Source organism: Callithrix jacchus, chromosome 11 (genome assembly GCF_049354715.1).
Source record: "Callithrix jacchus isolate 240 chromosome 11, calJac240_pri, whole genome shotgun sequence".
Taxonomy (NCBI): Eukaryota; Metazoa; Chordata; class Mammalia; order Primates; family Cebidae; genus Callithrix; species Callithrix jacchus.
This window is the reverse complement of record NC_133512.1, coordinates 126,345,701-126,363,595: the sequence shown is the minus strand read 5'-3', so window position 1 is coordinate 126,363,595 and position 17,895 is coordinate 126,345,701. Positions and strand designations below refer to the sequence as shown.

Sequence of the window (17,895 nt, the reverse complement as noted above, 5' to 3'; positions counted from 1 at the left end):
GTTGTAGATTCTTCATTATGTTGAAGCTCTTTAGCATTCAGTGTGATTTTGGAATGGCTGGTACTGATTGATCCTTTCTATGTGTAGTGCCTCTTTTAGGAGCTCTTGTAAAGCAGGCCTGGTGGTGACAAAATCTCTGAGTACTTGCTTGTTCGCAAAGGATTTTATTCTTCCTTCACTTCTGAAGCTCAGTTTGGCTGGATATGAAATTCTGGGTTGAAAGTTCTTTTCTTTAAGAATGTTGAATATTGGCCCCCACTCTCTTCTGGCTTGTAGTGTTTCTGCCGAGAGATCTGCTGTGAGTCTGATGGGCTTCCCTTTGTGGGTGACCAGACCTTTCTCTCTGGCTGCCCTTAGTATTCTCTCCTTTATTTCAACCCTGTTGAATCTGACGATTATGTGCCTTGGGGTTGCTCTTCTTGCGGAATATCTTTGTGGTGTTCTCTGTATTTCCTGCAATTGAGTGTTGGCTTGTCTTGCTAGGTGGGGGAAATTTTCCTGGATGATGTCCTGAAGAGTATTTTCCAGCTGGGATTCATTCTCTTCGTCCCCTTCTGGTACACCTATCAAACGTAGGTTAGGTCTTTTCACATAGTCCCACATTTCTTGGAGACTTTGTTCATTCCTTTTTGCGCTTTTTTCTCTGATCTTGGTTTCTCGTTTTATTTCATTGAGTTGGTCTTCAACTTCAGATATTCTTTCTTCTGCTTGGTCAATTCGGCTATTGAAACTTGCGTTTGCTTCGCGAAGTTCTCGTATTGTGTTTTTCAGCTCCTTTAATTCATTCATATTCCTCTCTAAGGTATCCATTCTTGTTATCATTTCCTCGAATCTTTTTTCAAATCTTTTTTCAAGGTTCTTAGTTTCTTTGCATTGATTTAATACATGATCTTTTAGCTCACAAAAGTTTCTCATTATCCATCTTCTGAAGTCTAATTCCGTCATTTCGTCACAGTCATTCTCCGTCCAGCTTTGTTCCCTTGCTGGTGAGGAGTTTTGGTCCTTTCTAGGAGGCGATGTGTTCTGGTTTCGGGTGTTTTCCTCCTTTTTGCGCTGGTTTCTTCCCATCTTTGTGGATTTGTCCGCTGGTCGTCTGCGTAGTTGTTGACTTTTCGTTTGGGTCTCTGAGTGGACACCCAGAATGTTGATGATGAAGTATTTCTGTTACTTGGTTTTCCTTCTACCAGTCTAGCCCCTTCGCTGTATGACTGTTGAGGTCCGCTCTAGACCCTGCTTGTCTGGGGTGCACCTCTAGTAGCCGTGGCACAGCGAGGGATGCTACCAGTTTCTTTTTCTGCTCTCTTTGTCCCAGGATGATGCCTGCCTAATGACAGTCTTTTGGATATAGAGGGGTCAGGGAGCTGCTTGAGGAGACAGTTTGTACTTTATAGGGGTTTAATTGCTGAGCTGTGCACTCTGTTGTTCATTCAGGGCTGTTAGGCTGCTATGTTTGATTCTGCTGCAACACAGCTCATTAAACAACCCTTTTTTTTTCTCAAATGCTCTGTGTTGAGGGGTTTGGGCTTTATTTTTGGATGTCCGATCAGGTGTCCTGCCCAGCTCAAAGGCAGACTAGCCACTGTTTGGCTGCCGAGGCTCCGCCCTGCTGTTGTGTGATTCGCGCTGTTCCTGCCGGCTCTGCTGTGGTCTCCGCCACGCCCTGCGGCGGAGTCTCTTTGTTGTAGCGTGTTGCCTCAGCAACGGCAGGCTGCGTCAGCAGTGGGCGTGTATCTCAGTTGGGGCGGGTTGCCTCGGCAACGGCTGGCTGCCTCAGCAGTGGGCGTGTATATCAGTTGGGGCAGGTTGCCTCCGTAGTGGTGGACGCCCCTCCCCCACAGAGTATCTCGGACCGTCTGCCCGGGATAGTTTGAAATCGCGGTTTTGTTCGTCCCACTGGGTATCCCAAGCGATCTGTCCCTGCAATCCCCTGGGCTGGGCTACTGTGCAAGTCTCGTTCAGTCTCAAGTCCAGCCCTCTCAAGTCTCAGGTTGCCGGTTCAACAAGGCACCCGGACAAGCGCGCCCTGTGGGGATTGCTGGGTAGGGCCGGCCGCCGCCGCCCCAGCTGCCGGCTTCGCCAGGCAGACCTACTGCCTGGCGTCCCGTGTCTTTTTATACTTGGGAGTTTCCCCGTTCTGTGGGCAACAAAGATCAGTCTGGAAATGCAGCACTGACTCACCGTTTGCGAATTCAACGCGGGCTCCAATCCTGGGTTGTTCTCACAGCGCCATCTTGAGTCCCCTCCTATTCACTGTTTTTATCACAAACATGTAAAAAGAAAAAGTAGTACATTTAAACAATATATATCATTAAAAAATCACTTTCTGTCAAAATAATTTTCTTTTGCTCTTCACATTGAATAGCATATATTGTTAGAGTGAGAGTCTATAAATTCATTCCTACTTCTTTGCTGGCATTCAAAAGTCTTTGTTGGCCAGGCGCGGTGGCTCATGCCTATAATCCCAGCACTTTGGGAGTCCGAGGCGGGTGAATCGCTAGGTCAAGAGATCGAGACCATCCTGGTCAACATGGTGAAACCCCGTCTCTACTAAAAATACAAAACTTAACTGGGCATGGTGGTGTAGCCTGTAGTCCCAGCTACTCGGGATGCTGAGGTAGGAGAATTGCTTGAACCCAGGAGGCTGAGGTTGCGGTGAGCCAAGATCACACCATTGCACTCCAGCCTGGGTAATAAGAGCGAAACTCTGTCTCAAAAAAAAAGTCTTTATTGAAAACCTGGATGAGATTCTGAATTCAGGTGATGTTGATTTACATACATTGGATGTCTCCGAGACTAAATTAAAATTTGGAGCCATAAGACTTCTATCTTCAAAATATTTTAGCTTTGCAGTCTTATATCCTTTATAAAATGAAATCGACAATGGAAAAGTCTCTAGAAAAAAAAATCTTAGGACACAAACATCCTAATTATGTTTTCCATGAAAATAAAATAATTAGTTTCAAGCTTCTGTATATATCCTCCTCTCTCCTTTCCCATTTATCCCCTTCCCCACATAGAGTATAAAATTCGTGCAAGAATACCATCTGGGAAAACCTTGAAATATTAGATAGTAATAGCTAATTTTTTTATTTTTGTAATATGTTATCATCATTAAGTTGAGAGATTTGGGGACATTACATATCCCCAAAAGACATATAAATAAAAATATTCTGTGGTCAAAAGAATTAAGAAATCTATATGGTATGGTTCTTTCACAGCAGTTTCTCAGTCCTCTCAGAGGTCCTGTCTTAAAACTACTTTGCTCAGTCCAGGCTGTCCAAATCTTACTTGATGCTCTTTCTTTCTTACATTTTTTTTTTCAGAATACATTCGGTTTGATAAATATTGGATGGAACCAAGCTGAAGTGTCTTTTAGAAATTTATTTAATGTTATTAACTGACTAATGTTCACCTTAACATAGATTAAGGTTTGGTGTTTGATATTTTTAATTATAATAACTTTTCTTAGATAATTATATATTTCTGTAAGCATTACAAGACATATTTCTCAGTTGTATGAAAAGAGTTTTAAGTAAACAACTTACTTTCCTAAATCTTTTTTTTTTTTGTCCTATCAGCCGATCCAGTTTAAATGCCAAAATGGAAGAGTGTGTTAAACTAAACTGTGAACAACCTTATGTGACTACAGCAATAATAAGCATCCCAACACCTCCAGTTACCACACCAGAAGGAGACGACAGGCCAGAATCTCCTGAGTACTCAGGAGGAAATATAGTCAGAGTCTCTGCTTTGTAAGACACTTGGAATAAAGTCTAAGGGAATGTGAGCCCTGGCTATGAAAAGAATCTCAACGTAGAAGAAAGAAGAAACAATAAATATTCTGCAGATTAAGGCAGCAAAGCAAGAAGTTTGGTAGTGAAAGAAAAACAAAGCTCCGAATCTTAAGGATGTGAATAAAACCACCAAACGGCATTTCTAGACAGTTTGACCTGGTATACAGAGTAATATTCTGTGGCCCTTTGACTTTGTGAATGAGCACAATGAAATGCCACCTATTGATGCTTCTTATGATCAGAACTCTTTTTTAATAAAATAAATAAAATAAATCTTTGAACATAATGTTCCATTTGAATGCAAAGCAAAAAAATATGGAAAACATTTTGATAAAATTTTTTCCTGTTAAAATCATGAACATTGGCTATGATGAAGATTATTACATGTGAAAAAAAACTCACACGACTTATTTGTATTGACTGAAGGAAACCATCATAATGCATGCTAGAATTCTTTGAAGCAGTGATCTCAGTTTCCTTATGTTGTCTTCAGAATAGGCATGATAAACTATAATTGTAGAAAGGGGTAATTTCTGTGCACTTACAACAAGCTGAGTGTTCATGTTCCATGGTGAGCTGTGCAAATAAACTCCTTTTACAACTGCAGTATTTCTCATGGGGATGCTCATTAGTAAATCTAAAGTGTTCGGATAGTTGAGTATTAATTATCATTTAACTTTGCACCTAGATACTGTTACAACTGCAATAATTCATTGTACAACTGTTGTATCAGGAATCAGGATTTTTTGTTGTTGTACTTTCCAGATCTTTATAGATATGGTAAGAGCCACGTAGAAAAACTTTTGGTGTGGCCAGGTTTTAGATAACTTTTTAATCCAAAACTATTGTGCCATAAATGTTTTTCAGTAATATTCTTTGGTCCACTGTATTCCTGTGACACAGTGCATTATCTGTTCTTGTATTTCTATAGCACCTTTCTATTGGGTTTATCATCATCAACAAGACTAACGTTTACTGTAGTTTAAGTGAATTCCCTACATTTGTATTTCCAAATAAATTATCTTGTAAGTAGATTGTCATCAATCCCCTTGTCGAAAACTAGAAAAAAAGGAGTTGACCCATATAAATTATCTCTAACATCTTTGTTGTTTATGGAAAAGCCCAGATCCTGGATATATCACTATGTATTTTATGTAAAGAATTGACTGGGACTAATATCACAGGCTCAATTATTTCAGAATCTTACTTGATGTATTATTTATTTTTCTTTAGATCTTGAATACATTTTGAGAATCACTAATGTGGATTGAAATGTAGAGATAAACTGGAGTGTTTTATTTGGCAATATTTGATGAAAGCATGCTTTCTACACTATTCAGGAAGGCAGAACCAATTTATCTCAAAAAGTTTCCTGTGTATTGCAAGGTACAATTTTCTACAATAAATCAGGAGGACAGGAGTTTGATGATGCAAAGTTGATCTCTGTACATTTAAGTGAAAAGTCTTTATAACTTTTCACCCTTAAACTATTTCAGCAGACATGTCTGCACGTGACAGTGTAAAAAAATTTAATGTCAACTGCAAAGTTTTTCTTCACTCCAAGCCACCACTGTAAGGAATAAAGCTTAGCTTCTGTACATGGAAACATTTAATAATTATCCCTCTTTAGAGATGAGATATTTTAAATGCTTATCATATTTTCTCCTAAAAAGGGATTAATCCAACCATTTTCAAGTAAAGCCAGAAATTCTTTATTCCCATTTCTAGAATAGCTTCTAGAACAGTGCCATGCACATAGTAGATCTTAATAAACATTTGCTGAGTGAAAGTAAGATAAACTTAACTATCTCTTGGGAAGAACTGGCTTTATTACTAGTACATCTTTTAAAAAGTTACTAATCTTCCAGCAGTGCAAATATTAACAATTATATTAACACCTGCCTCATGTCACTTTATGCTTCTAGAGCAATGTCTAGTGGAACTTATTTGATGGCATTATTGAAAACTTTTTAAAAAGTAGACGAAGGAGACCACAGTCAGGAATACTTATGTCTTTTGATTCCCAATGAGAAGTTCTATTTTCATGTTCTTAATATTACATAAAAGAAAATGCAATTAGATTACTTTAACAATTCTGCCACCTCTTTTGATTTATCACTTATCCAAAATTATTAATTTTATTAGGCTTTTGGAAAAGAAAAAACCTTTTTTGATGTTTTAGGTGATTTAAAAATATACCGTGTTGGTGGTGAATGACTATTGATGACTGTGTTAAGTGCATCTGTATTGTAAGTGAAATGTAATTATTTCTGTGTACCATATGGAGTAACTAAGGTCATTGTTTTTGACAATTTTGTTTGAAATTCATATATCTTATTTCAAAGGATAGCATAATATCTGCATTATGCTGGAAAAAATAGACCTTTGGAGAATACTTAAATAAAACATGTGCATGCTTGAACAGGAGAAAATGGTTGACTGTTGCCCTATTTTCTTAGATTTCATTCCTTTCCCAAAATTAGGATATGCCACACTCATAATACACATGTGGGAGGGCGCTGTGAGACGTACAACTCAATGGACACAACAACCGAAAGTAATGCTTAAATCTCATCTGAATGGGTAGAGACAGTAGCTTTTGCCAATAATGGGTATTAAGGCAGAGACTTTAACAGAAAAGATAGTATTAATTAAGGAAAGCCAGTCCCTGAACCTTATATACTTCTTAAACACCACTACTTGAATTAAACAGAGAAGCTCTGAGGTAATGGTTTTGGCCAGAAATTAATTAAATTCCTAATCAAAGGCTTTATTCTATTTAGGAAAGCAAAGTGATTTGCCTAGCTATTTGTGTGTATGCATGTATACATGTGGATACATATTTATTCATACACATACACATAGATTTTCATTCATTTTTAATATGCATACACTAATGGCTTCTCTTCAATATCCTGGAAAGGATAAAAAGCAGGAAAATGTTAAGAGTTTATTAGAAGAAGAAAAAAGACAAAGGAAATGATTTAGTAGAAAGACTGATTTCAACTGGTGATATATATGATGCTCTTGGTGGATAGTCTCTATATTTTCTTGTTAATTATTTTCATTTATAGCCTTTGATATATTAGGTGTCAATCTTGCATTAAAAAGTTCAACACACCTCCCCATTCCTTCGACTTAGTCACAATGTTGGCTTAGAAATAGCCTCCGGGGAGTTATAATATGTCTGCCAGTAACATCGCTCAAAAGAATAAAATAGGGTTCTTGAAATTAAATTGATGGCTCCTCAGAGTTTCATAAGAAAGGCGTCTTCTCTTCCCTACAGTGCCATTAAGGTGTTTGTTTTTTATTAACTCACTGGTACAAAAATAGTTGTTATTATGCACTATGTAAACATCTGAATTTTCAACACAATTATGTAGGCACACTGTATTTTTTTAATGAAAGTTTAAATTTTTTCTGTGAAGGTTTAAATTGTATCTACTTCAGCTGGTTGTATTAGGATAGTAAAATATTCTTTACAGAGTTAGATTTTTTACTTCTAAGGAATTACAAGTCTTAAACAGCAAGTTTGCTTAAGATAACTATAAAATATAATCATTATCAAATATTCTAGTTGAAAATAGCATTAAATCCATATCATACCTTTAATCTTCCTCTTTACTCCCTGCTCTGCCTTTTCCTCCATTATCTTCAAGCTTTAATTATTACCGTAGCAGATTATTCTCCCCCTTTCCCTAATTACTTCTTTCTCTAGCTTCTCTAGGAAATCCTTTAGGTAACTAATATTCATTCTACATATAATTCAGTTTCTTCAATACAGATCATGGGCCAGACATAGTGATAGATGCGGAAGAAATACAGGTTGAGAAACCAGATCAAATCCTTTTTAAGGAATTACATAGTGGAAAATATCTCAACTCTTCTATTTACACTACTACTCATAATCTTACACTTCAAATTTTCACCTTTCCATTTTGACAGTCACTCTTCTACTTCAGACTCCTGAAGACATCTCTCCAACAGAGGTCACATGATGATACTATTCTTCAAGGTGTTTTCTAAAATATTTCCATCACACTATTAAAATCTTCTTTCAGTAGGCAACGGTTCTCTCTCTATGGGGCTTGCAGTCAGGGCAAACGAATTTCTACCTGTCCAGAGAAAGAACAGGAAACAAAGTAAAACCCAAAAGAGGAACAGCGTCATGTTTATGTATCATGTTAAAGTTAAAAGGAAAAAACTTTTTCAGGTATCCACTCTACCTTTTCAACTATAATTTAGGAGAATGCATAGAACGCTATTTAAATAGTTTTGCAGGAGGACTAATACACCACACCTGAAATTCTATCATCTGATTGATCCTATTGAAATATCTGAGTGATTGAGAAAACAGAAAGGTAAGTCTGTAATCAGGGGCACTCACCAATAAAGGTGGGCCGAGTTGGTTCATGTCAATTCCAAAGTAAAAGGAGGGCTGAAGAAGTGTATTGAGTGAGTAGGTAACAAATATTTGGAGGAACCCTGGAAGATGAAAGTAGGATATTGACAAGGGCACAAGATGGTAGAGGCATCCTTGGGCTTTGACTCTAATTGAAAATTCAGAATTTTGGCCTGGCGCAATGGCTCGTGCCTGTAATTCTAGCACTTCGGGAGGGCAAGACAGGTGGATTACTTGAGGTCAGGAATTCAACAGAAGCCTGGCCAACTGGTGAAACCCTGTCTCTACTGAAAAAAAAAATAGCAGGGTGTCATGGTGCATGATTGATTGTAATCTCAGCTACTCTGAAGTCTGAGGCAAGAGAATTGCTTGAACTGGAGACGTGGAGGTTGCAATGAGCTGAGAATGCGCCACTATATTCCTGCCTGGGCAAAAGAGAGAGACTCCTTCGTAGAAAAATAAAGAAAGAAAAGCCAGAATTTAGAGTTTGATTTAGATTAATTTAATTCCTTGGTTAGAGATACATATTTCGGCACCAAACATTCTTTTAACCTATTACAAGTTTTTAATAGTCATACACCAATAATGACCAAACACCTCCTAAGCTACCTACAAAACAAAGAACAGAACTCTAAAACTACCAGAATAAGCTGTTTCTCCAAGACATGTGAAAGTGAGTTGAAAGAGCCAAGGCTGAGTGGACCTTGAATTGGGTAGAGGGCTTTGTTAAATTTTCCAATCAGAGACACCTTCTTGGAAAGGCAGAAGATTTCATTACAAAGGATATAACAATTTCAAAAGTAAAAATGTCATGTGCATCACAATTTTACACAGCAATCGTTCTGGACATACATTAATTTATTGCCAATCAATGTGATTTAAAAAAAAAAAGTAAACCCGCAGAAGTGAAATCCTAATGCACACTTTTCAATTTATACTTTCTTTCTTCAATAGATTAACAGTGAGTACTAAATAATGATGATTACAACAACCATGAAAAGATAGCAATAATGACCCTTAACTGTCTTGGATATTAAATATAGGCTAAGCACTGTGCTAATGATTTCACATGTATCAATCCATTAGGTTATTTTCAGCCACATTTTCTGTTAGAAAACTAACACTGAAAAATTATGAGTCTACATTTTCCTGATTTAGATAATATAAAAGTTTAAACTGAATTATGTATTTCTATGACAGAGTTCTATTGTGTAGCATTATTGATATTATTTTTTCTTTTAGACTAAAAGAGAAATTAAAGGAAATGGGGATGGGACACAGAGGGAGTCCTGGTCATATCTGTGCTCTAGTGATTATCATGTTATTATCAAAGATGATCATTTTTTCTTCCCATTTTCTTTAGTCTAACACATTTTATCATCTTGTAGTGTTCTGATAATAACTGCTTTCTAACTGACTATTGGCAAATTAAAATAAAATGGAACCTAGCTGAGAAATATATTACTGTCCTAATTGACAAATATTTTTCCAACAACTCCATATCAGTACAGCATACACATTTAGTTAATTTTCCAGTGACAGAGATAATTATGTGTTAAAGCATCTATTATTTCTCACTTGCTCCCCTTTTTACATAAGGTCTGCCAAAATTTTCAAGGTTGTTCATTAGGACTGCAGCTATAGCCTGCAGCATCTAATTGGTGCACAGTTCAAGTCCTGGAGGCTGGTAATGAAGCTGAAATATTTTGGAATTAATATCAATAACCACAATTCTCACCCTTTATTATCTTTGGTATCTTCCTAAATTCTTGCCAGCAAAAATTTCAGAGGATGACAACAAAGTACCTACTGGCATTTAATACCACATACAAAAGAAGGTGCAGAGAGATTCCGAGAGGCAAAATAAGTCATACTTCAGTATCCTAAATTAAAATAATATAATTAAAAATATGATTGGATTTTTTCAATCCTGTTGTTCCAACCCATCCTCACAAACATGTCCAAAATTTTTCTGACGGACATTGAAAATTTTTGTTTGTTCCTAATAAAATAAAAAACTCCAATAAAGGTGTAAACACAGACATTTGATTTATTGAGGACTGTAGAAAATTTAACGTACCTTTTAAAATGGTACTTGGGATATAAGTACTTGCCATAAAACTTCTTATTCGGGCTTGATCATTTGCTTGTTTTATGTTCCAGAATAACACTGTTCTATTAATAATATCTCTTTGCTTTCACTTCAATCTTTCCCTTTCTACTTCTCAAATGGTAAATGTGTTATTCATCGTAAATATTAATATTGTGTCCAAAACTTCCTTCACATGAGAAATTAAGATGCAATGATAATTTAAAAGACGTGTATGGGAAATTAATGTCATATATAGCTGATTATTGTCAAATTCTGATGATGAATTTTATAAATTTAATATAATAAATTTATATGATAAATTATAATTTTCTAAAGTATACAAATTGTTTTATAAAATAATAAAAGTTCACCAAGTTGTCGTACAGAAGGATACAAACTGCTGATACACAGCAGATAGAGCCCAATATAAAAATCACACTACACTATGAAAATGAGTCATGCGTATATACAAAAACAAGTACATAGCGTCGGGGGCCACATAGCAATGTTTCAGTTAATGACGAACTGCATATATGAGGGTGGTCCCAACAGATTATAATACTGTATTTTTACTCTACCTTTTCTATATTTAGTTTCACAAATACTCATCATTGTGTTGCCATTGCCTACAGTATTTAGTACAGTACCATGCCGTATAGGTTTGTAGCCTAAGAGCAATAGGGTTTACCATATAGCCTAGGTGTATAGCTTTACCATATAACCTAGGTTATACCATCCAGGTTCGTGTACATACACTCTATGATGTTCTTATAAGGACAAATTGCCTAATGACATGTTTCTCAGAACTCATCCCTGTTTTGTGTGTGTGTGTGTGTGTGTGTGCGCGCGCACGTGTGTGTGTGTGTACATATATGTGTGTATCGGACAGCTCTTCTAATATCTAAAATGAAATTAATTTATTTATCTGAATGTGCAGGAGTCCACTAATGAGAGACAAGTTAAAGAAATGGATTTATGAGTGACTAGAAGAACTTGGAACCATATATCATTTGGAGAAAACAGAGTTTGGAAAACCAGAAGAATTCAATGTCATGCCATTGTCTTTGGCTATCTTATTTAGAATTCAGTTCATTAGCAAAGACTCTGACATTTAGTTAAATTTTACTGTAATTATTTACTATTAGATATAGACTCAATGAATTTTGTAGGATTATCTGAAATCAATTCATTTCTCTCATCATCTATATCATTATAATAAGCATTTCAATCTAAACTTAGGCTAAACCAAAATGATTATAATAAATTCACCTTAAGAGACTAAGATTAGGTCCATAAGTTAAAAAAAAAAGTGAGAGCATAAATGCTTGTCTGTTCCTAAGTATCACTGATTCTAATGAAGTGTTTTTTCGGTAATGTTTGCTGATGGCAGTCTAGATTTAAATACAAATGAACAATTGAATGACTGGTTTATTTATAATTTGTTGTCCTTCTCAATTTCTTCTTGTAACAAAGAGAAAAAATATATTCAACACCCAAAGTTTATCATAAACGTACCACCTCAACTAAGGTTTTTTAACAATATAAAAGAAAGCCAAACAAATCAGCTAACTTAGGCTTCCAGTGCCTTTCTGGTAATAGAAATATTTAAAGTATGTAATAAAAACAAATTTCTTGTGCATACATTTATATTCTTAATCATAGATTACCATGCAGTTTACATAGAAGTTTTATTATAAAATTTATTTCATGTTTCAGATAAAAATCAGGAAAGCAAACATTAAGGAAAGGGTGAACACGTGCATGCGCGCACACACACGCACACACACACTGCACACAAATCAAGGAAAGAAGAATTTGGAGTTTTATTTATTTTGTCACCTGAGGAAAGTGGAATTTTAGAGATATCTGAAGAAGACATTTTCTTGCCATAATTATTACATCTCCTGATTTTTTCCTTTGTCTATTGCAGAAAATAATAATGTAGCAGTGTTTAGGCTTTTATATGAATCTTTCCGGAAGTATCATAAGTAGCATTCTTATGATTACTAAAGGCATTATCCTTTTTCCAAACTTAAATGCTTTAGAATGCATGAACCTGCATTAGCTAATACAAGAAAAAAATAAGATAACAGTGATTTTGATGCACACATGAAAGTAAAACTCCTTATTTGCAAACTTGGATTTTTATTAAGGATCTGTGCTCTTTCAGCTCCTTAATAATTTTTTATAAAGTTTAATCAATTTCTTTGATAAATTTGTTTTAATCTTTAAGGTAAATATAGCTGCCAGTGGTTTTATTAAAGCAAACCATTCTTAAACTGTATCCTCATGAAATTAAAAAGTACACCAAAAAATTCAAATTTTTGTTTACAAAAATGTATCTATGAGCTTCTACCTTATTTTCCTCCCTACTTTTCAAGTGGCTAAGCCACTTTCTTTGGGTTTTATGATTTATAAAGATCACAGATATATTTATATATACGCCCATATCCTCTGGTTCATGTTAATCATTGTATATAATACTATGTAGAGAACTGCTAACCCATCAAAAGGAAGGAGGCAAAGATCCCTTCACAGGGAATTCTAAGTGTATTCTACATATTAAGCAGTCTGAGTTGCAACTTAAGACAGGTGTTATAAGTTCTCTTGATGGACAGTGTAATGTCTGCAGCTCAAAATTTCATAAATTTCAAGATATTTTCTAAAAACAAGATTTTTTTTTTAAGGAATGACCCTTGTGTTTTGCTCTATCTATGGCTAAAACAGTACGCCAAAGGGGCTTAATGAAACTCTGGCAATGTAGCTATTCTATTTATTCATGTTCTTTGTGAGCACATTGTACATTCTAGGTGCTGTGCTTCCTGCGGGGCATGGAATGTAAACAAGATCCTGCCCATGGTGGTATTTGTAGTCTATTTGTTGACTTGGACCCCAAACAGGCAAAAATATAATTAAACAATGTAAGTTCAGAACAAGATGTATTCAAGGGAAAAACATACAGGATGCTCAGATCAGCAATAAAATGGTGATAAAGAGAAGTTTAACTTGGTTGTGAAGGATAAGCCTCTAGGAAAAGATCTGAGCACTGAAAAGAGAAAAGTCAGCCAAGTAAATAGCAGTCCAGATCTGGGAAGCACATGTACATTTGCCTTCGCAATGTAACCACGATTGTGAAGCTATGAATTTGGATATCAAAAATTAAAAAATAAAAAAAAAGAATGAATCTGATTTTAGTAAAATTCATGGGTTTAAATTTTTTTCATTCTATTGCCTATTATTTCAGGTCTTTATATATTATTTGGGGGCCATAAAAGTTTTGGATATGGGCTGGGCATGGTGGCTCATGCCTGTAATCCCAACACTTTGGGAGGCCAAGGTGGGTGGATCACCTGCAGTCAGGAGTTCAAGACCAGCCTGGCCAACATGGTGAAACCATGTCTCTACTAAAAATACAGAAATTAGGCGAGCATTTTAGTACACACCTGTAATCCCAGCTACTCAGGAGGCTGAGGCAGGAGAATCACTTGAATCCAGAAGGCAGAGGTTGCAGTGAGCCAAGATCGCACCATTGCACTACAGCCTGGGCAACAAGAGTGAAACTGTCTCAAAATTTTTTTTTTAATGGATAGGATAAATAGATCAAAAGTTTATCCATTACTCTTGATTTCTATTTTTTTTCCTTTTCATGTTTAGCACCAAAAGAGAGGTTTTATTCAGTGCAAATGACAGCTAACATTTATTCATTAAGCAACTAACATGAGCCATTTACTTATTTCAATTCCCGGCAACAACCATGTAAACTGGTGCTAGGATGACCATTTTCTTTTTTTAATTATCATTAGTATTTTATTGTTTTACCTTTTTATTATTATACTTTAAGTTCTGGGGTACATGTGCAGAATGTGCAGGTTTGTTACATAGGTATAACATTAGGAGAAATAGCTAACGTAGATGATGGGGTGATGGATGCAGCAAACCACCATGGCATGTATACCTAGGATGACCATTTTCTAAGGAAGGAACAGAAAGCTCAGGAAAGTTAAGCAACTTGTCCAAGGCCATACCACAGGTAGATAAGGATTCGAATTCAGATCTGACAGCAAGTTCATGTACTTTCCCCTCAAACATAGTCTTCCATTGTGTTAATGATACAATGTAATAAATAGTATTGAAGTTGTGTACAACACAGAATTCATAATTTTATCACTTAAACACAAAAGGTTTAGAAACATCTTGTGACTTATATATGTTTTAGTTACAGGACCAATTCTATTTAATCACTGAAATGACTATTAACTATATTGGCCACGGTTTATTTATTCACTTTATTAATTCAACAAATATTGATTAAGTACCTTCTATGTGCCAGATGCTCTACCAGACACTTGAGATGAAACAATTAACAAGACAAATATGATTCCTGTCTTTATAGTGTTTGTATCTAGTCAGGAAGACTATCATTAAGCAAATAAACACACAGGTATTATATAATTGCAAATTTTGTAAGTGCCATAATGGTAAATGATGAGGCATTACAAAAGGGATAACAGGGGTCCTCAGTTAAAATTTAAGGTTCAGAAAAATTTTCTTAGAGGAATGCCATTTACTGGAACCCCAAGAAGGAGTGAAAATTATCCAAAAAGGAGATTAAAACATTCCAGGCATATTCTAGAGGCAAAATTATAATCCACAAGGTTGAAAAGGTCTTGGTTGAGCCATTGTGAATGAAGAGAGGACTGACTATAGGTTGAAAGGTGGGCAGGGACGAGGCTGTGCATGAACTCACAGACACTTCCACTTAAGGATATGAGATTTTGTTCTCTATCCAGTGGGAAACCATGAAGAATTTTGAGCAGAGAGGTGACGTGATCCAATGTATGCTTTTAAAAGATCACTCTAGTTGCTATGTATTAAAGAATGAGTTGGGAGCACAGGGCACAAGAGGGAGCAGAGGACTGATTGGGAAACCATTACAGTAACCTAAGGGAGAGTCAAGGTATGGCAGATTTAGGGTGATCTATCAGAGAAGCAAATGATCTAAAGGACATTTTGGAATTAAAGTAAAAAGACTTGATAATGATTGGTATCTGTGTGAGAGATATCTAGGGAAGCTGTCAAATTCTGATATAAGTGGCTGAGAAGAATGTGTCATTTGCTGACATAATCAAAAGTTCTGATTTGAATATATGTCTGAATCACCTCAGAGGAGGGTACAAATGATAATACTTTTTTTAAAAAAAAGAATTAGTAAATACTTATTAAATGCTTACTATAGAGCAGCCATAGTTTTTGTTTTGTTTTGTTTTTTGAGACAGAGTTTCGCTCTGTTGCCAGGCTGGAGTGCAGTGGCGCAACCTTGGCTTGCTATGACCTCCAACCTCTGCCTCCCAGGTCCAAGCAATTCTCCTGCCTCAACGTCCTGAGTAGCTGGGACTACAGGCCCGCGCCACCACGCCCCGCTAATTTTTGTATTTTTAGTGGAGTCGGGGTTTCACCATGTTGGCCGGGATGATCTCAATCTCCTGATCTCAAGATCTGCCCTCCTTGGCCTCCCAAAGTGCCGGAATTACAGATGTGAGCCATTGTGCCCAGCCGGCAGGCACAGTTTTTAAGTGCTTTAAATGCATTCATTCATTTATCATCAGAAAAGCCCTGTATAGTATATACTGATTACAAAATAAACAGAGGCACAGAAAGGACACATACTTATGTAGGGTCACACAGCAAATATGTTGCAAAATTGGCATTGAACTCCATGTTTCTGACTCTGACTCCAAAGCCTGAAAGCTTAACTACTCCAAGGATTTTCATCTTGAAATAGGCAGCTCGATACAAGAGTACACTGCACAGAAGAGGATTCCCGAGCTATTCATTTGGGAATCACCAGCATAAAATGGGAATTTAAATCCAAGGCAATGGAATAAAGTGTTGAATAAGAGAAGGATCCCTGGAATTATCCAAGAAGAACCACAGATAAGTCTGAAAAAGAACGGCCAGAGAGGAGGGAGGAAGCCAAGAAAATGTTGAGAGATTTCAAGGAGGAAAGGGCCAATTTATTGAATGCTGCTGAAATGTCTCCTAAGACATAAACTAAGTGTTTGAGGGTTTGGCACATGAGATATAAACTAATAGTTTGGAAGGTTTAGCACCAAAGTGATCATCATTCAACCAAGCAAAAGCACCTGATGTGATGTGGTGAGCACAAAACCTAAACTAGATGAGAGTCACCAAGGGTTCGAAAACATTCTTGAGCTGCCAGGCTGTGAAATGCAACTCAGAGATGGGAGATTTCTAAAGGGAAATCTGGGGTGAAAGAGGTAGAATTTTTTATTTTCTCAACTTACGAGATATAAAATGCTATCTTCTCATGCTGGTAAGAAAGATCTACTAGCTAGAAAAGGAACAGTTGAAGTAGCAGGAAAAAGAAATATAAGGAATGAAGTCTGAAAAAGGGAGGGCACTGAGTCAGAGGGTGGAGAAGGAAGGGCCCTGACGGGACAAGGGCCACTCCTGAGGCACATGCAGGTAGGTACTTTCTGGAGGGTCCCCTGGCTGGCTATGTTTGACAGCGCATAAAATAGTCACTGAATACGCTCCCTTGCTGTCCTCTGCTTGTGCTCACCAAGGAGTGACTATGTCTACTGGGGACAAGTTTGCCTTTTCACTGTTCTGAGTAAAAGGAGCAATGACCTCAAATCTAAAGAGCATCAGGGAACCTCTGAAGTACAGAACTGTACCAAGCATGTCAGGCATTCAGCAAAATTTAGGAACAACTAACTTTTTCATTGCCCACCACTGCCCAGTACCATAGAGAAGGGAAATCCTTGTGATCCGGGGAGATAATCCAGATGTCACCTCAGCCAGTAAGGTACCCTCTAAGAAATCAAGTGTCTCCCAATTTCCTTTTCTGAAACCTTTTCACTCATTCTTATTTCTGGCTTGTTGTAAGATCTGGGAGAAGGACAATTTAGTTATAATACTCACAGGAAGCTAAGGATGAGGATGCAACTCCCAGGATATTTGCAATTGACAAGAGACCACTTAAACTCAATCAGTCTCTAGAGAAATGTAAATATTAAGAGAGAAGATAATCTGTGGTCCATGAGTATGGGAGCTGTCTATTCTGCCCATTCTGTCTGATCTGCCTGTCAATCAGGATCGCCCTGTCTACATGGGAATATACCAGATACACACGTCCAGGCATGTGGGCACACAAATGTATATATTCAAGACACACACTCAGACACATACTAACACATCTATCCACACAGCATGCACATCAACACACATGTACACACAAACATAGATACACATGCCCACAAAGTTTGTGCTACTTTAAGTACCGCATATGGTGAAGACCAGTGTGGCTGACGAACGGGCAGAAAGAAAAGTATGTAAAAAAGTCTAAGTGCGAGCAAATAGTTTAGATTTAGTATTCTAAATGAAATCAAAAGCCATACGGAGTTTTAAGTGGAAGAGTGACCTGAACTGATTTCATTTTCAAAATGCTCGCATGGCTGTAATGGAGAATACTTCTAGGAGCCAGAGAAGACTTACTAAGCAAACTTATTAGGAGGTTATTACAGTGATCTAGGTGGGAAATAGAGGAAGGTTGAACTGAAGTGGCAGCCATGAAGAAGAAAGTT

General features: G+C 36.8%; 1 protein-coding gene across 1 annotated transcript in view; it reads left to right on the top strand.

Moving 5' to 3' along the window:
- Positions 1-6,226, top strand: part of KCND2 (potassium voltage-gated channel subfamily D member 2) — a 515,909-nt gene extending 509,683 nt beyond the window's left edge. The window contains exon 6 of the mRNA XM_009003200.5: positions 3,579-6,226. Within this exon, the coding sequence (XP_009001448.2) occupies positions 3,579-3,756 (178 nt within the window). The 3' untranslated portion in view covers positions 3,757-6,226. The remainder of the gene's footprint in view (positions 1-3,578) is intronic.
- The last annotated feature ends 11,669 nt before the right edge of the window (positions 6,227-17,895 follow it).